At 48.6% G+C, this 22,365-nt stretch overlaps 1 protein-coding gene across 2 annotated transcripts; it reads right to left on the bottom strand.

Moving 5' to 3' along the window:
* Positions 1-1,049: 1,049 nt before the first annotated feature.
* Positions 1,050-21,114, bottom strand: UBL7 (ubiquitin like 7). Of its 2 annotated transcripts, none has more exons than XM_006273153.4 (11): positions 20,980-21,114; positions 20,512-20,748; positions 17,113-17,232; positions 16,484-16,566; positions 16,255-16,339; positions 15,297-15,354; positions 14,330-14,460; positions 12,177-12,226; positions 2,436-2,603; positions 2,084-2,206; positions 1,050-1,673 (listed from the first exon to the last, which is right to left on the bottom strand). In XM_006273153.4, exons 2-11 carry the CDS (start codon positions 20,693-20,695, stop codon positions 1,536-1,538), a joined length of 1,140 nt encoding a protein of 379 aa, XP_006273215.1. In that variant the 5' UTR covers positions 20,696-20,748; positions 20,980-21,114; the 3' UTR covers positions 1,050-1,535. The 2 variants fall into 2 exon arrangements, with proteins under 2 accessions (XP_006273215.1, XP_014455444.1); XM_014599958.3 differs by having other exon boundaries at positions 20,988-21,079.
* Between the last annotated feature and the right edge of the window lie 1,251 nt (positions 21,115-22,365).

The following is a 22,365-nucleotide window of genomic DNA, read 5'->3' as shown; positions in this document are numbered from 1 at the left end:
ATCCAACATTTGGCTCTGTGTGTTAGATAGGATGATCTTGATTAAAGCTGGTGGAAGTGCTTGGAAGATGTGGATTCACCAGGGGAAAAGGGAGGGTATAGCATGGGACTTGGGGGCAGACAACCTATATTCTATTCTCGCCTCCACTAGTAACTCACTGTAGGACCCTGTATAAAATGTTTAGGCCCATGTGTTCAACTTTGGGTGTCTAATTTTGAGATGTATACCTCCAATTGACTCTAAATTATTATGGCAGTCCTTTCAGACTGCAAAATTCAGATCCTGGGTATCTCAAATAGGCAACCTACTACAAAAGACCCTTAGCTTCTCTGTGCCTGAATTATTTGCTCCATACCATACCTTCTCACTGGGGTATCATGAAGTGCTTTGAGGTTCTCTGACTGAAGATGTGGCTCAGCCAATCCTTTCTTTAACCATATCTTTATTGTCACTCTGTGGTGGCTGGGCACCATTCAGAGACAATAACCAAGACCAAGTTATCATGAATTTCCACAATTCCCAATTCCCCAAAGCTAATGGAAAACAGGTCTCTAACAGAAAGGGAATCTTTTGCTTTAGACTTTGTGGAATATTAATGATCCGTCATCAGAGCAGAGTTAACTGGAGCTACATTTCTCGTTAACCTCTCTTAAGTGAGAGCAGCTCTTTTGAGCTGCTCTCATTCATTTTGCTTTCCTTTTTGCTGGGGTGGAATATGACTGCCATTCCAATAGTGCTGATGGGGGAAAGAAAACAAGGAAAAAGAGCATGCCTTCAAAGTGTTTTGAAGTTGAGAATTACGATATATTATGAGAAGATCTTCAAATTTTCAACAACAGTAAAATGAGCAGGACTATATCTGAACACCACATTGAAGACAATCCCTCTCCCATTGACTGGTGACATGGGTTCAATATTGGCTCCATGGAAAGACTACACCATGCGAATCTTAACCACATGTCCTAGAACAGCACGGTATTTGCTTGAAGGCCAACACTAACCAGGCTAAGTCTGAAATGTACTGGATCACAACTCAAACACCAGGCAAATGGAGAGGAACAACTTTATTACACTCAAACACTTCTGAACCACATTGGTAAAATAAAATAGACTGAAGCTTATAGGTTGGGAGGAACATAACTGCAGGTAGGGGAAGATTTAGCAGACACCTCTAGGTGACATCTGAAGCTTAGCAACCTCCCCTGGCTCAGAGGAGGTATTGGCCTGTTTTATTCTTAGATCCAGACATCTCATTTATGGATACTACAGCATTGCAGTTGGAAAAGCTGCCCTTAGTGGTCAAATCAGCATTCCTGTCCCATAACAGTGCAGCAACTTCTCAGTCATAAAGCCACAGTCCAACAAAAAAGGAGAAAGACCCACAAACTGCACAGTGCAAAAGAAGAGAGTTCAGTTCTGGTTAAGTGTTTCATAGGGACCAGTCACTGTGCTGGGAATCAGAATCCAGAGACTCGCAGCTGGCCTAACTTCACAGTACTGCTGAAACGCACCTTTCTGACCTCTCACAGGAAGTGTTAGGGAGCCCCGCCAGCAAATATGAGTTCCAAGGCAGCCTGGATGTCCCCTCCAGTGGCTTGCAGGGCTCGGAGACTTAGCTCATCATCGTGTATGCCCATATCTCGCAGCTGCTGCAGCTGTGGCTGCCACTGGCTCTGCAGGAAAAGAACAAAAACGCTATGGGGATCTGACAGCATCCAAGAAATCAGAGGGTTCTTCACCCAATCTAATGCCACATAATTTCCCTACTGCATCCGTTAGCCAAACAAGGTATACCTCCATTCTCATCACCATGGCATCTAAAACACCTCCTGCTGAGAGCTCCCTGTCACCCATTTATCCTACCCAACACACTTTAAGGACAGCCTCTGTCAAATATCCAGAGCATCTGCATTGTTCCCTATTGCATCATCTACTGGGGGCTTTGCTTAGCCAGGGAGACATCTTTCACCATGCAGGTGGAGGCTGCAAGTGAAAAATCCTAGTCCTGCCACAGTCAATGCAATTAAGGTGGACAATCAGAAGCAGGTCACAGAACCAGGAAGTGAAGAAGTAGGCTACTGACCTGAAGGCTAGGCTGCCCAGAGGCCTGCAGGGCATGTTGTAGGGCTTGGCTGAAGAGATCGTTGGTGATGGGGGTTCCTGACTGGACACTGGAGGACATTGGAGAGGTTCCCGATGAGTGACCCTGGAAGAAAGGAGATCATGCTGCTGTGATCCACCCACCGTTCTAATAGTAGCTCCACAGCAATGCCTCTTCTGGCCCAAACCACAACCCCTCTCCCCCTAACATGCATCTCATAGACTCCCAATGGTACAACACAGCACTGGTCCACAGACCAGGCTATTAAGGATCAGTACCTCCATACAATTTATGCAGGCAAGAGGTGCTCCTAGATGTTGTGCTGTTACCATACCTGGGTCCCAGGAGTGGGAGTGTGGGAACTGCTCTCTGGGGTACTGGCCAGGGCCAGTGCTGTAGCCAGTTCACTCTGTGTGATGGGTCGGGGTCCAGCAGCCCCAGTGTATCCAAGAGATGCTGGGCGAGACCCTGAAGTGCTGCTGGATGGCGTAGACCTTGTGCTCTGCCACAACAAAAGAAAATCCACCTGTAAGTGTTTGTGTTTCATTGAAACTCAGGTTGTACTTGGGATTCCAGTGACCTGATGCTTGGAGCTGCCATCAAAACCCGGTTGGGTGCAGTAGGAGGGAGAGTTGGGTGTAGTAGGAGGGAGAGGAGGCTGACTGGGCACACGTGCTGGCTCTCAGCACATATGTGCCCCCTGCAACGTACCTGAGGCGGCAGAGGCTGAGAAGCAACAGCAGGGTCAGCAGCAGCTGACACCCCCCCCCCCCCCCCAAGGTAAGTGGGACAGGAGCTGGCACAGCTGCAGAGGATCTGGAGGGGATCCCTCTTTGGTGAGCCGGGCAGGGAGCCACACGCAAACAGAGAGTGCAAACAGGCGCGGCCTGTAAGGGCACGCCTGCGTTTGCACAGGCATTTGTGCGAGGCAGGTGCACAAAGAGTAAGTGACAAGAAGGAGCAGCTAGCAAGAGCAATGATGACTCGCTCAGCAGCTAAGGTAAGAGCAGCTAAGGTAAGAGCACGGGAGGCAGCTGCAGCTCAGATGGCACTGCCCACCCGTAGTTCCTCTGAGGTGTCCACTCAGACAGAGCCCTGCACCCCTGTCTGCAGCAGTAGCCTGGCGGTGACCCTGCCATTGGGGGGGGGGCCCCCCCCCGCGGGCCGCCTTGCCTGTCCCTCATGTGCCCACCTTCAGGCCTTAGAGAAGCAAGTGAGGGAACTCCAGGAGGCAGTGAGCAGGCTAAGGGGGATCAGGGATGATGAGGCTGTGATTGACGGGTATTTCCATTCCTTACAGCTCCAAATGCTCACGGGTGAAACTCCACACGAGCAGTCTGCAGCAGGGGAGTGGAGGACAGTCACCTCTGGATCCAGGTGGCAGGGCCTGTTGTCTGCTTCCCCATTGTGTGTGGGGAACAGATACGAGGCCCCGACAACTGTGGAGGAGACAGAGGAGCATTTTCCTGCAGAGGAGGTGATCCCTGTAGCCCCTACTGGGCAGACTGGGGGGGATCACTGCCCAGGCAGAAGTAGAAACGCCGAGTGATTATGGTGGGCGACTCGATCCTGAGGCACGGAGAGGCTGATCTGTCAACTGGATCCTAGGGTGAGAGAAGTCTCCTGCATGCCTGGAGCTAAGATCAGGGACAACACTGAGGCAATTCCTGGTTTCGTTAAGCCCTCCGACTACTACCCCATGGTCCTCGTCCATGTGGGAACCAACGATGCAGCTAGGACCAGCCCTGACCGCATCATGAAGGACTTCCATGAACTGGGAGAGCCTCAAGAAGACTGGAGCACAGGTTGTATTTTCTTCCATCCCTCCGGGTGACAGCAGCCGGAGACGCCAGGGTGCCCACATCAAGGAAGTCAACCAGCAGCTCCAGAGTTGGTGTCTTCAGGAGAGCTTCAGATTCCACAGCCATGACCAGCACTTCCAGGGAGGAGGCTTCCTGGGAGATGATGATCTTCATCTCTCTCCCAGAGGTAAGCATCTGTTTGCCCGCAGGTTGGCTGATCTCCTCCGAAGAGCTTTAAACTAGGCTCGACAGGGGTCGGGGAACCAGTGGTTGAAGAGAGCCCAGGGCTGGTAAACCACAAACAAGATGCCAGATCACACCAGGTAAGTATTAAGGGGTTGGTAAGCCATAAACAAGGTACCAGACCACACCAGGTAAGTAATAAAGGGAACACACGCCAACAAGGCACAAGGGCACCAAGAGCCCCCTTTGGGGGACTAAAATGTCTTTACGCAAATGCCAGGAGTATGGGGAACAAGCAGGAGGAGCTCGCACTCTTGCTTGCTGGCACCCAGTATGGCCTAGTTGGACTAACCGAGACATGATGGGATTCTACACACGACTGGGCGGTAGGCATTGGAGGGGTATAGAGTATATAGGCGTGACAGACGGGGGAAAAAAGTGGGGGGGGGGGGTAGCACTCTATGTTAAGGAGCAGTATACGGCTTCCACCATTAAGGCGGGGTTGGAGGAGGGGGACACTGAGGCATTGTGGGTCAGGATCCGGGGGGACCAGGGGAAAAGGACTTGGTTGTGGGGGCTACAACAGGCCTCCTCATCAGGATCAAGAGCTAGACGATGTATTCTCTGGGCAGCTAGCAGACGCCACACAGGCAAGGGAGGCAGTAGTCATGGGAGATCTAAACTATCCAGATATCTGCTGGGAGCAGACAGCCAAAACAAGCTGCTCATGGAGGTTCTTACACTGTGTGCAGGACCTCCACCTAACCCAGGTGGTGTCCAGTCCCTCCAGGGGTAGCGCCTTGCTTGACCTGGTCTTAGCAACAGGGGATGATCTCGTGGGGAACATGCGAGTTCATGGTAGCCTGGGAGATAGTGACCATTACTTGGTCAACTTCACTATCCAGCAAAGGGTGGGTAAAGTAACTAGTGGGGCTAAGGTGCTGGACTTCAGAAGGGCCAGCTTTAGCAAGCTTAGAAGGCTAGTTAGTGAGGGGATGCAAGTCAAGAACACAGAGCATATGGGGGTCCAGGAGGGTTGGAGGTATCTCAAGGGAGTGATCCTTGGGGCTCAAAAGGAATCTATCCCATTACATAGGAAGGGAGGTAAGGGGGCAAAAAAGCCCCCTTAGCTGAACAGGGAACTCCTGGAGAGTCTGGAGGCAAAGAAAGAGATGTATAGGCAATGGAAGGAGGGAGCAGCCACCAAGGAGGAATACATCTTCCTGGTACGCTATTGCAGGGAATCAGTTAGACAGGCCAAGGCAGGGCTTGAACTCAGGATGGCTTCAACAATCAAGGACAATAAAAAGTCCTTCTTCAGGTATATAGCGGGCAAAAGGAAAGCTCAAAGCAACATAGGGCCCTTGCAGGACAAATCAGGACAGTTGGTGGTTGACGCGGGGGAAAAAAGCAGAGCTCTTCAATGAGTTCTTCGCTTCAGTATTTCTATGTACCAATCAAGCCAATTCCCCCACCTCGATCACTGACGGATGTCCACATGGCACTAGTCTGCCTACAGTTAGTTCTGAAATAGTTAAGGAGCTCCTGGAGGAGCTGGATGGGTACAAGTCAGCAGGCCTGGACGACCTCTATACACAGCTGCTGAAAGAATTGGCCAGTGTCATAGCTGAACCGCTGGCACAGCTGTTTGAGCACTCGTGGTGCTCCGGCCAGGTCCCTGAGGACTGGAGAAGGGTCAATGTGGTGCCCATTTTCAAAAAAGGGAGAAGGGATGAGCCAGGTAACTTTAGGCCAGCCAGTCTTACCTCTATTCCTGGGAAAATACTAGAGAAAATAATCAAAGAACACATTTGTGCAGACCCAGAAGGGGAAACGATGCTGAGGGGAAACCAGCACGGGTTTGTCGCAGGTAGATCCTGCCTGACAAACCTTGTAGCCTTCTATGACCAGGTCACACACTGCCTGGACGCGGGAGCCGAGGCTGATATCATCTTCCTGGACTTTAGGAAGGCCTTCGACACAGTTTTAAACCCTATCCTCATTGGGAAACTAGCAGACTGTGGAGTGGACACCTACACGGTCAGGAGGGGGGCCAACTGGCTTAGGGACCGCACCCAGAGAGTGGTGGTGGATGGTTCCTTCTCAGCCTGGAGGGAGGTGGGCAGTGGGGTCCCGCAGGGTTCAGTCCTTGGACCGATATTATTCAATATCTTCATTGGTGATTTGGACGAGGGCATGGAGAACATCCTCTCCAAGTTTGCTGATGATACCTGTCACAACCCAAAGTTGTGATTTTTGTTTTGTGTGTGCTTTAGCACCACTGAATTATTTCCCACCAAATTGCAGCTTCTTTGCACGGTGGAGTTTTCCGCTGCAAAGGAGAACCCCAGGTGCAAAAGAAGTTCCCGCCGTTTTGTAGCTTTCTTTGCAGGGTGCATTTCTTTGCTGCAGCACAGAGATGCACGTTGCAAGGAGTTCCCGCCATTTGTATTCAAATTTGTGCCCCACCATTGGCTAGTTCTAAATTATTCTCACGTGGCGGCTAGTGATTGGCTTGCTAGCCATATAAAAAGCTTGTGTGGTTTCCGCCCAAGTTGGAGGACTCCACGAACACCAGGAGGAGGAGACTTCACGCTGTGTGAAGATCTCTAAGCGCTGCGGATCCTCACGGACCCAACGCATTTCAAGCAGGCAACAGAGGTCTGGATCAGCCTCTAGCCTCTCCCCGTCGCCGATAAATTCCTAGACGTATCCCGTCCTGTATACTAAAGCCGGATCCACGGAGCCTAGCAAACTTCGTGTGAGTGAGTGTATTCAGAGCTCTTTACCGTACGTACTTTCTCCGGTTGGTCCGACGGACTCGCTGTTTAGAGCCTCCAACCGGATAGGCTAGAAGAGTGTTCACGGGGAGGAACTCTAGTCCGTCTCTCTTCTTTTCTATCTGCAACTGTAACTCAAGCAAGTTTTCTGCCTGCACCGCGACCATCTTTTGGTGTCAGTAAACAATCTTTCCAATCAACCATTACGCCTCCATAACTAATTCTAGCTTGCGCGTAGCAAACCGCGCCGCCGGTTCTCTCCAACCCCGGGTGCCTGGGCTGCTGGCCACAGCCCGCATGCGCGAAGACGGGCCTGGCTCGCCCCCGGCCTGCACATGGTGGCGGGATCCGGGCCCGGCCCGCACAATACCAAGTTATGGGGCAAAGTTAGTACACCGGAGGGCAGGGAGCAGATTCAGACTGACCTGGACAGGTTGGATCAATGGACAGAGAGAAACAGGATGCAATTTAATAAAGATAAATGTAAGGTACTCCACCTGGGAAGGAGGTACCCCCAGCACACCTATAGGTTAGTGAGTGTCCTTCTCAGCAGCTTGGAGGCAGAAAGGGATCTTGGGAGTCGTAACTGACTCCAAGATGAACATGAGCTGGCAGTGTAACGAGGCTATCAACAAGGCCAATCGCACCTTGTCATGTATTAGCAGGTGCATGACTAATAGAACAAAGGAGGTGATGCTCCCCCTCTATGTGGCACTGGTCAGGCTGCAGTTGGAGTACTGTGTCCAGTTTTGGGTGCCACACTTCAAGAGGGACACGGGGAATCTTGAGAGGGTCCAGAGGAGGGCCACTCGCATGATTAGTGACCTTCGTGATAGACCCTATGGGGGGGGAGGTTGAGAGAGCCGAATCTCTTCAGCCTTCACAAGAGACGGCTGAGGGGAGATCTTGTGGCCGCCTATAAATTTATTAGGGGAGGTCAACGGGGAATAGGGGAAGCGCTGTTTGCTAAGGCGCCCCAGGGAGTGACTAGGAATAATGGGTGTAAACTAGTTGAGAGTGGATTTAGGTTAGATATTAGGAAGAAATTTTTCACAAGAAGGGTGGCCAGGATCTGGAATGGGCTTCCAAGGGAGGTGGTGCTATCACCTAGCTTGGAGGTCTTTAAGAGGAGGCTAGATAGTCACCTGGATGGGGTCATCTGACCTTGGTCCTCTTTCCTGCCAGAGGCAGGGGGTCGGACACGATGATCCATTGTGGTCCCTTCCGACTCTACAATCTATGAATCTATAGAACTAGTGGTGCTCAGAAAATGAAGGCCTGATGACATGCCCCCCATCCAACCTTAAATACTTGATGTCACCAGCCAAGCTCTCCCACTAGTGACCAAGGCCATTATAAGGCTATTGGTAGCAAGGAGATACAGTTGCCCTGTGTTAGGCACTGCAGTACTAACCACAAAGAAACAATGCTCCAGAGTCACCTGGGACATCCACTGCTCTCACAAAGGCAGAAGGGACAAAGGAAGTTAGATTGGACAGGGATCTGACACAGTGACTTTAATCCAACACTTCCAGCTAGGGCATGTGTTAAGCAGAGGGAATGACCATACTTACAGTGGGTCTATCAACAGATGATGGGTTAAACAATTACCATTTCCAAACAGGTCAGCCTAATGATTCCCTATCACTGACATGATTCAAAGTCACACAAATGAACTAAAACACATTTTAAAAAACAGAAAGCCTCTTCCTCTTTCCAGACTTGCTGTCCCAGGAGCTGCCAAAGCTATTCTAAAACTCCAATTATATCATTAATGTGGCTGTTTGGACTGCAAATCCAGGATTATCAACAAGGTACAGGACAAATGATCATTGTCAAGTAGAGTTCTCATCCCCCACCTCAGGACTGAATACTCAAACTATTTTTATCACAAATACCTTGTCCTACTGCAGAGAACCTGCAGCACTGCACTGTAGAGGAAACAGATCTCCAAAAGCAAGGCAGGTGACTGGGAACCAACTCCTGTTCTTCCCAGCCACATGAGAGTACAGCATAATACCAGTACAGTAGATTCTATTTTATTGAACCCTGATTATGAACACCTTGTCAGCAATACGAAACTTTTGCTATCTATTCAACTGAATTTTGCCTGGTTATCTGCAAAGCAACTCTTGGAATATTGCATAAGCCAAAACTAGATAAAAAGAAACCAAGGACAGGTTAATCAGATATCACAAAGATTAAGCTGAGTAAGGTATCAGTCATATCAGAGCACTCAGTCAGCAGCATCTCTAAGAGAAAGGGAATTAATTTGTTCCCCAGAGGAAAGTTCCAAGTTATGAAGATCCTGGATGAAAAATTATCCCAGACAAAGATAGCTTAGAGACAGTTATTAAGAACAGCAGCCAGATGGGTTGAAATAAATCAGCAAGTATGAGACAAACGCAAACCCTTCCTGAAAATATCAGACAACAGGCAAGGCTGCAGGCACTGAGACAACTTTGGCACAGTTCTCATTTACAAGTGGAAAAGCCAAAGACATTCCCACATCTGGACAAAGGCTAGAAGAACAATTGAAAGATTTCACTTGGAACCTACACTAAGTCCTCACCCCAATGAAAAGATGGCTTTCTTGTTGGAAGGAACACAACAGCATCTCCATTAAAAGGTCACATGGAAGAGCAAGCTGCTGACCTAGTGCCAAACATTAGCCTGCCAATGTTCTACCCAACATTCTCAAAATACACAAATCCAAAAGACAAGCAACAACATGGAAGAGACCAGCATTTACTATAGAGCTCTTCCAGATGCATCATTGATCTTTAAATCAGATGGCATCAGCATCCATAAAGAGACAAAGGACGGACTGACTGTGCTGGTGGTCTCAAACATGCAGGAACAAATAAGAATTACGTGATGCTGACAAAAGTAAAGAACCCAGATGTCCAATTAGAAAAAGCAGCGTACCAGTCTTATAGGGCCAACAAAGACTCATAGAAAATTAGGGTTGGAAGGGACCTCAGGAGGTCATCTAGTCCAACCCCCTGCTCGAAGCAAGACCATCCCCAACTAGACTAAAGCCATCACAGACGGCTGGGGACATTTTTCTAGATTGGCTGAGAGATTTCAATCACAATATGAAACAGTAATGCAATATCCCAGCAGTCTGCAATCTAGGCCCCACAGCTGGATCTGGCCTGAGAAAAGGCTGGATCATGCCCAAGAAAAATCAGACCTGGGTAGCATAGAGCACAGGGTGGTACCGAGCTCCAAGCCACCCATCCCCTCTGCAGCACACTTCTCAGCAGCCCTCCCTGCTGATCTTTTCTGCCTGCATTTATCATCACTGTAGAGAGGCTGGGTAGCTGCAGCAAGGGAAGTACAGGTAGCATGATCTCTCCTGGGGGCACAGATCTGTGGCAGGGAGCTGGGTCCAGCCAGGACCCCTGCTATGGTCTATAATACTGTTGCATCTATAAATGCAGTGCCATCCAGCTGACACTTCTGAAAGACTGAACAATCTAAAACTGATTTTCCTGCCCCCTAACAGTATAGCAGTTATTTAACCATAGGACCAGGGAGTCACTGAAAGTCTTAAAACGACATTACCAAAGCTATGTTGTACAGATGATTATCTCAGATTCAGATGCTAACTCAGAGGCAAGTGGCAACAAAATTGGGGGGGGGAGGGGGAAGGGGGGGGGAAGGAAACGGAAGGAAGACAACTAACACTTTTAGATGTGCTACATTCAGAGGCAGACCCAATGGGGGAGGGGTGGTATACTGGTGCACTTACACTCCCATTTAATTCCTGGTCTATCCAGAGTCTAAAGCCAACTGCCTGACAGGGGCAGCAGCACTTTGATTCATGCAGCAGTGAAACAGTTTACTGATATAATGGCACATTATAATTTGCTTGATTCCTTCTAAACTCTTCATTCCACAGGTGTGAATGACCCTCCTTCTGTCTTTAATGATTCCACTACTCCAGTTATCTTTGCTCCTGCAATGTTGCTGTCTGCTAATGTAGCTCCCTTTTCACAGCCCTGCAAATTGTTTTTTTTAAATCTAGCTAAAAACATTAACTGGGGGTTGGGGGAAGGGAATATTAACTCAGGTGTATGTTAATTCAGGTGTGGAAATCACTTTCAATGAAGCATTTGAAGTACTGCCTAGATGTTCAAGAAGGCTTGATGTTGTTTTGCGAATCTGGAAGAGAGATGCACTTTTAAATATAGTGACTCTAGGACCGATGAAGCAACAGCTTTGGATTATTTTTACCTAGTCTGTCATGTTTTTACATATAATACGCAATATAGAAAATTAAAGCACATTCCAGTAAAGTTTGTTTTGTTTTTTTTTGTTTTTTTTTTGGGGGGGGTGGGGGGTGGGAAGAGGTCCTTCAATTTTAAATTGAATAATTTAGCTCTAGGCTCCTTCTTATTAGTAAAGCTTCTAGTTTCTTTTTAACTGGAGAACGTATATTGTGTTATATGATGGATGCACCACAACAGCTGCACCCCGCTTTTCAAAATCCTAGATCCACCCATGGCTACATAGGCTCAACAAAGCCTAAGAAAAATGTGAAAAAATATGATCACTCTTTTCATTGGGCAGGTTTTGTGCTACAGACAAGTCAGGGACCAGATGTCACACAAAGATGATGTTTCCAGACACAGGCAAACAAGAGAAGAAGAATTTACCCAGCTTATTTCCCAAAGTAACTAGGACTGCTAGTGGACACTGACTGAGGAAGATGTGGGAAGTTAGGAAGATCTCACAGGCATCCTTGACAATAGCGATCAATGTGATGGTACTCATCTCAGGGAATGAAGTATGTAACGTTTTAAAAACATTGCTAATGCATGGAAGAATCTCTTGTAAGACTATAGGTTTTTCTGAGCTTTCTTACATATTGTATTCATTGTTTATTACTGTATTTTTCTTTCTAGTATGTAAAGTACATTCCATTTTTACATATGGGATTCTGGGGGCTGACATAATGCCATTCCCATGGGATCCCTCCTAGACATTTATGTGACTCCCTAGCACTAGAATATCTGAGCACCACACAATCATTACTTTCATTATAGTCCCAAGAGATAGAAAGGGCTCCCAGAGCCAGGTTACAGACAGGAAACTGAAGCATGGGGAGATGAAGTGGCTAGTCTTAAGTCACAGAGGGGGTCTGTGCCAGAGCCAGGAATCGGACTCAATTTCCCTTAGTCATAATTCAATGCTTTTAACTGCAAAGCCATTCAGACCAGATGTTCCAAGCTTTCTGATTTTTACTACTCCCGTAGAAATGGCCACTTCCCAAAATTACACTCTGTTCCCTGCTAACCTTACCTGATGAAAGTCATCTTCGTCATCAGAGAGACCCTCAAACAGAAAGCCACCTGCCCCAGAAAGAGAATAAATGAAAGTGGAGAAAAACTCTCAAAGCCAGAGATGATTCAAAATCTCAGATTCCATTTCCTCCTACAGCAGACACTATTAGATTCCTCCCACCCCACCCTTTGCATTCAGGTATTTAAAATCAGGCTATTGCATGGTCAGGTGCTACAAATGCCATGTGGTTTTATTTAGGAAAGATACCAGCACTTTATGTCTTCCAAAGATGGCCTGCTTGCCCTCCAAGCAGAAATGCAGCAGCCATCATGGGTGAGATGCAATAAAGGACTTAACTAGAACTGAGACACAAATCCAAAGCTGAGATCCAGAAAAATTCAAAGAACTGAGTCTTCAGTTCTTTTTTATTCAGTGGCCTATCTTCAACAGGAGGGTTGGGATGTGCCCCTAACCCCAGGCAATATCCCAGTGGTTAGGACACTCTAGGATACAGAATGGGATATTCAGATTTGGGTTCCCTTAGGCTTTAGAAGGAATTAAACCGCAGTCCTCCTACTTGCTATCTGTTATATAATGCCTCACTATTATACAACAGGACATTATATAATGAAGAAAGCACGGATACTTTTTCCTGCTCTTCCTTTTCATTTAGACATGTTTGAAAAGGAAGAAAGCAGCCAGGCTTACTGTTTCCAAGAATGGCTGTTGGCATACCTTCATGGGGAAGCAGGCAGGCTGCAACATCCAAGTGAATGAAAACACCCATGTGCAGTACTAGGCACTGGAGAAATTAGGTTAAAATAGGGGTTCTCAAACTGTGGGTCGTGACCAACTTAAGAAGGGGCCACAAACTTCCCAGGGGGTACTGCGACAGCACAGGGAAGTGGCATGCGGCAGCGGTGTGGAGTGGTGGATGGCAGCAGCGGCTGTTGTGTGCGAGTTCCCCATCCCCCACTGCTGCCATCCAGCACTTGGGGTTGCAGTAGAACAAAGTTTGAGAACTCCTGGGTTAAGACACAGTCCTGTACTCACTATTGCTGAACAGCTTGCTCTAGACAGCTGCCACCTTGAAGCGCAGGTATTTTTGAATCCCAGTCTGAGCTCCCTCACTCTCCCCATGCTTTGTGCAGGGAGCACAGGTATCTATCTCTGAACTCTGGATTCCATTCTACAGTCCAGATTCCTCAGCTCTTTATTGCTCCGAACATGACAGGCCAGTAATGCTTTCCAGCACTTGCAAGTGGGAATGAGGAATTATGTCTACTGAAACTGGAGCAAGAATGTATGGAGGCAGAATAACCACAAACTGGAATTTGGTCAGGACTATGGAGCTAACCCCTACTCTTTCAACAAAGTACCATGGGATGCTTTAATCTTCTCACATGAGAAAAAGATTGCATCTCTTGGATGAGACAATAGATATAGTCTTCAGCACCGTTTCTGATGAGCCTTGGTTCAGCTCCAATAGCTGGGGAAGAGCGCCACCTCATGGAGGATCAGCACCCCTTTCTGCAGCACCCTCACATTTCTTTGAAGGGTTCCTATTTACCTAGAGTAGCGACTCTGAACCAGGGGTGCTGTGACACCCTAGTGGGCCTCAAGATCCTTTTACAGGTTCCATGGGGTGCCACACAATGTTAGGACTGTTAGATGTACAAACATGATTCATAAGATAGACCCAGAGATTTCAAATAGGAATTCACAGTGTTAAAATCATTCTGTGCTGTCGTGGTCATTCCAAATCTCTGCAACAGAAGAACTGCTCTAGTATTTCCCTGTGGTCAAAAAATGAGCAAAAACTAAGAGCTGGCACTTTCCAAGGGGGGCCTCAAGTCTAAGAGGGTTGAGAAAGACTGATCTAGAGAAAAAGCTTCAATCTGAGGCAAGATCTACAAAGTAATGCAGGTCAGACATACTCAGAAACCCCTTTACTGCTATCTAATTGGCTGATAGAGGCTTTAAAGGCATTCACAATTCAGTAGAGGTGCAAATGTCAATGCCTGATGCATACAACTGTGTGTGCACGTGCATGTTACTGATTCTATAAGCCAAGCCCAGCCTGGGGAAGACTCCATATCTGCCACATCTCCTGCATGTTCTGCCGTCTCTACATATTCCCTTATGTCTGAGTGGTTTAGAAGTGAACTCACCTGGCATATCCCTGTAGGAACTGGAGGGCATGCTACGCGAGGTCTCTGGAGCTGGCAAAGGTGTGCTGCCTGCTACCGAGTGTAGAACTAGGATAATGGCATTCACGAGGGCAGGGTGAGTTGGGATTAGCCTAGAAGGAGGAAACAGAAGTGGCACCTCAGGGCTACATGCTGGCACAGCCTATGTGGCTGCTCTCAAGTGTCCTGGCAGGCTGTGTCTCATCACCATCACAGATCTCTGCTTTGGCAGCATGATGATGTAACCTGCCTAATCAAACTGGTCAAACAGATATAGAGGCATGTCCACAAATCACATGCCAGACTTGACTCAAGGGTTCCTAGATCTAGGGGAAGATATCAGGTTTGACAGCCCTAAGGGCTGATTGGAGTCCTCTCTTTACTCATAAATCAAGTCTGGCCCACACTGCCCCCTGTGGACCAACCTCATAACACAGAAACCCATTCTCTAGCAGAAAGAAGGCAGTTTCCTCAGCAAAACCCACCCAACCCTAGCATTTGCTGATACTGAAAACATGACGGGCCACTGAGAAACCGTTCTAGGGTGGGTTCTCTGATGTGGACATCCTTCACCCTTAGGACCAAATGGCCTCCCCTCTTCCCCTAACAACACTTTCCAATCTATTTCAGCCAGACCACTAAGCAACAATTAGATGGTGAACACTTCCAGGCACTGCCAAGCAAGACTGGATTTGAATCTCGGATCTAGCAGCGACCGATTCTCTTCCCACTACAAAGCCCTTGAATTATTATGACAGACCCCAAGGCACATGTCAGCTCCATCTTTTCTAGGGCTCCTATAACAAAGAACTGAGGTTGGAAGATGGGAGGGGAACTGGAGCTGAAGTAACACACAGATACATCCTAAAGAGAAATAATCTGAGTGACAATGCAGACTATGCTCGGTTACACAGTGACTCATACTCAGCCTCTGGCATCCAGAACTTACGTGTCCAGCATATTTGGGTCTGCAAAAACAGAAAAAAGATCCTTGTCCTGCAAGACTCCTGTAAGAAACCAGGAAACGGGTTGAATCAGAAACAGGACACAAGAGGGGACAAGCAATCCAAGGACAAGGTATACAAGCAGAAATAACTCAGTTCCTGTTGCCACTTTACATTATGGACAGGAATAGATCACAGAAGCTTCCAGAAGGCATCAATGCTTAATATACCTCCATTAGTGCTTTTTTTTTTTGTCTTAAGGCCACTGTTTCCTCTTTATGAGACCCACAACCCCCACCTGCCAAAATAACAAACTCTCTCAGCTAACTCCACACAACCGTTTCAACATATCAGTGGCTATTGCAAAGCACTGTGACAAAGCTAAATTTCTGCCTCTTCAGAGCTGTCCACACTAAAAGACCCTGGACTGGGAGAGGAAGCATCATTTTAGGATTTCCCACATGGTAATGGTTAGACAATGGGTTTGTACAGAATGGTTTGGTTAGGAATGATTCTGCCTCAAGCAGGGAGTTTCACTAAATGAATTCTGGAGGTCCCTTCCAGCCTTACTCTTCTATGATTGTATGCTGCTAGCTCACCAGGCCAAGCCAAGACAAGCCTGGGTTAGCTTTAAACTGCACCTCTGTAGTACTTGTAAGTGATTCTCCTTAGCACCTGCCCTTTCCTACACACCTCTTCCCCACTGCATCCTTCCTTACACACCAGCCCTGCTCCTCAAACTCAACATCTTCCCAGAAGTTCCCAGTCTAGCTTGGCTACCAACAACAGAAACTGCAGGAGTAAAATCTGACTTGTGTGCACACACAGATCCCTTCTTCCTCAGAAATGAACACCTGCTGTGGCAACTGACTTCTGCTATCCTTGGAGCATGACTTTTGATTGAAGCGATCTCGGACCTATCTACAGCAGCTTTCAGGTCTCTTTAGCCATGTCTAAACTCACCCAAAGCAATGGGGTCACTGCTGAGGCCAGGAGTAGCCACAACGATCTGGTCCAAGGATTCCTTGTTCCCCAGCATCTTGAAGACCTGTCAGTGGAATCAACACAGACAGGCAGATTGGAATTGCAGTACCTCACCAAAGCTTCTGTTTTCTGTCCCCCAACTGCCATGCTGCATCCCACATGATAGGTGATGCAAGTCTTTGGATGTGAAGAATTAAGCCACACTCACAGCATCTCTGTAAGCAGAACTGCTGTGCAGGGCAGTGTGAAGGACCCGGAACTCTCTCACTGCAGCCACTTTATCCACAGGTTCTGAAGGAAAACCATCCAGAAAGGGAGAAAAGAATCATATCAATACAGTTATCCTTCCAACACCCTTTGCCTCATTCCCTCCTGAATAGCCAAGAAAGCCAAAACCTGCCTAACAGAGCAGCACAAGGTAGGAGAATCTCAAGACCTTTGTCTTGGATTCCCAACTCTCTAATCCCAGTGGCACCCGATCTGATGTTCAGTGCAGAAGGCACCCAACAAGCAGAAAAAAAGAAGAGCATGGATCTGATAGTGATCCTTGAGAATCAGTGAAATAGAGCCCCATTCAATGAGCTGTGATCACAGGGCTCCTTCCACATCAGGCATCATAAAGTGAAAGCTCCCCAACCTTACCTAGAGTCTAGAGAATTCAGCACAAGACTCCCAGATCAACCCCAAGGGAGTCATCTCTCCTCAATGACTCCCTGCAATCCTAGAAAAGAAACTCAAGCAGAAGAACCTGACCTCGCTACAACTATAAAGGATCCATAACACACACGCACATGTTGAAAAGTTCTGATGGGTTAATCTGGGTGTCCACCCACTCACCTGCTTTCTGATCTGGCTCAGGCCATGACTTGCGTAGAACATGAACTGTGGAGCCTGACTGGATACCATAGAAGTCAAGCGTCTGGTCATCCCTCAGCTTGCGACCACAATAGATCAGATCTGAGCAAGAGATAATAGAACTATAACAGTCTGCTCCCATAACAATCAAGCCATAAGGCCCCTAAGGGACCAAAGACAGCGGACATATGATGAATTACAGTGATGTCCTCAGCCCATCACATAATGCAGCATACAATAAGGATTGGATATTATGAAAATCTTTCTGACTCAGAGTGGTTAAGCACTGGAACAGACCACCAAGAGAAGTTGTGGAGTCTCTGTCACTGGAAGTTAACTGTGTTACAGAAAATTCTACATGGGATAGTCTAAACATGGATGATCCTGCCTTGAGCAGGAGGTTGGATTAGGCAACATACTAAGGACCCTTCCAGCCCTACTTTTCTAGGATACTGTGATATCCAAGCAATTCACCTGCCTAGTCACAGACATATTTCAAAACAAGAAACCATTAAACATAGGTTGCCATAAGCCTAGCTGTGCACCCTGCCAGAGAAACACCATTCTACTTATGGCAAATACAAAACAATTGTCATAGCAGAACAGGTCTTTCCCAGAAGTCATTTCAGAAAGACTTGTTACAAACAGGTCCTGGAGGACTGGAAAAGGGCCAATGTGGCCCCTATTCTCAAGAAGGGGAGGAAGGAGGATCTAAGCAAATACAGGCCAGTCAGTCTCACCTCCATCCATGGCAAAAAGTCTTTGAAAAGATTATTAAGGCACATATATGTGAGAGCCCAGCAGGAAAAATTACGCTGAGGGGAAACCAGCACGGATTCGTAGCAGGTAGATCATGCCAGACTAATCTAGTTTCTTTTTATGACCAGGTTACAAAACACCTGGACGCAGGAGTAGGTGTAGATATCATTTACTTAGACTTCAGGAAGGCCTTCGATACGGTATCCCATCCCATACTGGTGAACAAGTTAAGAGGCTGTGACTTGGATGATTACACAGTCCGGTGGGTGGCAAATTGGCCAGAGGGTCATATGCAGAGAGTGGTGGTGGACAGGTTGGTATCAGCCTGGAAGGGTGTGGGCAGTGGGGTCCTACAGGGCTTGGTCCTTGGACCAATACTCTTCAATGTCTTCATCAGCGACTTGGCCGAGGGAGTGAAGTGTACTCTGTCCAAGTTTGCAGAGGATACAAAACTGTGGGGAGAAGTGGACAAACTGGAGGGCAGGGAACAACTACAAGCAGACCTGGACAGGTTGGACACATAGGCAGAAAACAATAGAATGCGATTTAACAAGGAGAAGTGCAAAGTGCTGCACCTAGGGAGGAAAAATGTCAAGCACACTTACTGCCTAGGAAATGATCTGCTCGGCAGCATGGAAGCGGAAAGGGATCTCGGAGTCCTAGTGGACTCCAAGATGAACATGAGTCGTCAGTGCGACGAAGTCATCAGCAAAGCTAACTGCACTTTATCATGCATCAGCAGATGCATGTCAAACAGAACCAAGGAGGTGATACTTCCCCTCTATCAGGCGCTGGTCAGACTGCAGTTGGAGTACTGCATGCAATTTTGGGTGCCGCACTTCAAGAGGGATGTGGATAACCTGGAGAGAGTCCAGAGAAAGGCCACTCGTATAGTTAAGGGTGTGCAGGCCAAGCCCTATGAGGAGAGACTAGGGCACCTGGACCTCTTGAGCCTCTGCAACAGAAGGTTGAGAGGTGACCTTGTGGCTGCCTATAAATTCATAATAGGGGCACAGAAGGAAATTGGTGAGTATTTATTCACCAAAGCGCCCCTGGGGGTCACAAGAAATAATGGCCATAAGCTAGCAGAGAACAGATTTAGACTGGACATTAGGAAGAACTTCACAGTTAGAGTGGCCAAAATCTGGATTGGGCTCCCAAGAGAGGTGGTGCTCTCCCCTACCCTGAGGGTCTTCAAGAGGAGGTTAGATAGGCATCTAGCTGGGGTCATCTGAACCCAGCATACTTTCCTGCCTATGCAGGGGGTTGGACTCGATCTACTGAGGTCCCTTCCGATCCTAACATCTATGAATCTATGAACATGCCTAGAAAATAAAGACGACTGAAGTCCTAATTATGATTCACACTTGCATGATGCCTTTTTAGCACAATACTCAAGTTATATACTATACATAGAATCTCAGATTTATAGAGTCGGTAGGGCCCTCAAAGGTCACTTGGTCCAAACACCTGTGGAAATGCAGGAAGGTCGCTCCTAAATCATCCTTGACCAACGGTTATTGGGCCTCCTCTTGAAAACCTCCACTGAAGGCGAATTCACCACTTTCCTAGACTATCTATTCCATTGCTTCACTGCTCAACCAGTCAGGAAGTTTCCCCACCCCCTCCCCTCCAAGATCTAATATCCATTTCTGAGACCTAATGTCCATCTGCTTTGCTGCAAGTTTAAGTCATTCCTTTACATTTTGCTCTCTGCAGCCAAGGAGAAGAGTTGCTTTTCCTCTTTGTTATGACAGCCTTTCAGATATCTGAAGAGTGTCATCACATCCACATCACATCTCCAATCTAAACAAGCCTGGTTTTCTCAATCTCTCCTCACACAGCCTGCCTTCTGAACCATTTATTTATCATTTGTTATGCCCACTTCTGGACTCCTCTTAACTCCTCCACCTCCTTCTTAAAATACAAAGCGCAAAACTGTAAACAATATTCTAGGTGAGGCCTAATCAGTGCTGAGCAGAGTGAGACTATTACCTCTCTTGCTTCATACCTAATACACCTGTTAATGCAGCCCCAAACTGCATCTACTTTTCCAGTATTGCCAACTCTCATGATTTTTTACTTTATTTTTAAAGTCTATGCTTTGGGAATGTAAAAAAAAATATAACTTTTTCTTTTTATCAAAATAAATATAAAAGAGCTATATTTTTTCACATTCCCAAAGCACAGACTTTAAGAACAAAGCCAAAAATCATGAGAGTTGGCAACACTGCTTTTCTGTGACTGCAGGACACTGCTGACTCGCCTTGAGCCAGCCACCAAAACCACTACATCCTTCTCAGCCGTGCTGCCACCCAGCTAATGATCCCCCATGTTATATTTGTGCGTCTAATTATTCCTCCTTAAGTGCAGCACCTTCCATGTATCTGTGCTGAGCTTCATCCTGCTGCCCAACCTTTCCATCCGAACCCTGTTCCTGTCCTCCAAAACGCTCGCAGCCTCTCAGAAGGACGGCAGGGTCCACTACCCAAGCACGGGGAGGAACGGAGCAGCTGAGAAACAGCTCGTAGCAACTTCAGCCAGCTGCTTGGAGCCAGAAGCACTTCAGCTGAAAGTGCCCCGTGTAAAACTGACCGTGCCCCCAGCGCTGCCGGGACTCACCGATGAGCTCGGGGTCTGGGACCGACTCTTGCAGCTTCCCAGTGATCAGCTGCTTCAGGTAGGAGATGCTGCACCCGCCCAGCGGGCACTCGCCCAACTCCGCCTCCGGGAGCCGCAGGATGGACTTGGGGGCCAAGGGCTGGTCCGCCAGCTTCACCGCGATGTGCCACTCGGGCAGGGACATGGCACCGCGCCCACAAGCCTGATCCCGATCCGGATCCCGAGCGTCGGCAAACGCTGCAGAGGGGACAAAGGGTGCCAGTGAGACTCGCTCCCGCCACGACAGAGGCGCAGCCTGGAGCCCTCGGCCCGGCCCGGCCCGGCCCTCCCTGCCCCGGTCGGCGCGGGCGGGGGTAGATTTCGGTGTCTGGGGGCCAACCCCTCTGGCAGGTTTGACGAAAGCACCCTCGCGCCCGGCCTGAGCACCGCTCCGGTCCCCCACCCAGCCCGCTCTGCTCCCACCCCGACCTGTGCACCTGGCCCGAGCTGCTACTCCGCTTTCCGCTCCCTCTCCCCGGCCCGACCTGCCGCTCTGCACCGGAAGCAGAAAGCTTCCTAAGGCCGCGCGGAGCCCGCCGGGAAGTGAGGTGCCCCACCCCCCCGTTCCCGACATGCCCCGCGCCGGGAAGCATAGTGAAGCCGCAGGGAAGGTGGAGGGAAGAGGGGCGGAGCTCTTTTCTCCCATTGGCGTCGGGGAGCGGGGATTGGCAGCAGGCAGCCAATGAGCGCGCGGAACCGGCGGCGGGCTTCCGGTTCCGGGACGTAAAAAACGGGCCGCCCCGGAAGTGGCCGTGTGGGGTTTAGAGGAGTTTTATGTTGTGCGAAGAGGATGTGGGAGCAAGGTCGCGTTTTGATTCGGGGGTTTCGGCCGTGTGTGGCCCCGAAATGTCTGAATTTGGAAACAGTCTTTGCCCCCTTTGGCTTCTTTTCCTCAGCCAGATCGCCCTGCTCTCCTACGGGTGAAAATCTGGCGGGGAGCCCGATTCACTGGGGGGCGGTCTCCCACTGGGTAGATGTTCACCTTTCTACCGCCCTTGCGCGTCATTTCAGGTCATAGAGAGACGCGCGAGTGGCCATCATGTTACCTTTAGGGACAAGCGTAATACTTCATTACATCATTATCTCCTGTTGCTAAATTACAAGCTCACAGACTTTCCTCGACAGCTTGTTCTCCCTCCAGAAAATGGAGAGAGGGCCCATCTTTGCCAGCCCACTTCCAAGACTGCCCAGCTGTTGAGATGCCAGGTCCTGATCCTTTCCCCTACAGGCACAGCACCCAGTGTTGAAGGTGGTACAACTGCCCTGCAGGCTCGGGGCTAGGAGTCCCCTCCACCAGCCCCCGGGCCCTGCTTCGGTTCCAGCTGGGCCGGGCCTTTATTTGTTTGACTCCCATGGGAATGGTAAGTTGGGTAATCGCTTCACCTAAATGTTGGGACCTTTAGCTTGGGGGATAGGGAGACCGGTCATCAGTTTCTACAGAACATTTCTGCCCCTGACGGACTGGAGGATAGGGTTGTTCAATTCCTCCAAGAACCAGCCTTTCATAGCCTTTCCAGTCTGTTTGACAGTAACGGGCTCCATCAAGCAAGACTGGCTTCTGCTCTTGGTGGAGCCCAGGACTGCAGGTAGAACCTTCTCTCTGCACTAGCTTGTGGCAGGACAATGCATATGAAACGCATCCTGTAAAACTGATGCACGGGACGTAAGTTGTGGGTGTGGCCTACACAACACATTGAGAGCTGCAAGCGTGACCCGCTACAGAAAATAGGTGGAGAACCACTGGTATAGACTTTGTCCTTCTGGCCCTGCCCATTGTGAAGGATGTGATTTCGGGGCTGGCCTGAAATGTGCTTT

The sequence above is a fragment of the Alligator mississippiensis genome, chromosome 11, assembly GCF_030867095.1.
Source record: "Alligator mississippiensis isolate rAllMis1 chromosome 11, rAllMis1, whole genome shotgun sequence".
NCBI classification, from domain to species: Eukaryota; Metazoa; Chordata; order Crocodylia; family Alligatoridae; genus Alligator; species Alligator mississippiensis.
This window is presented reverse-complemented; position numbering and strand designations above follow the sequence as displayed.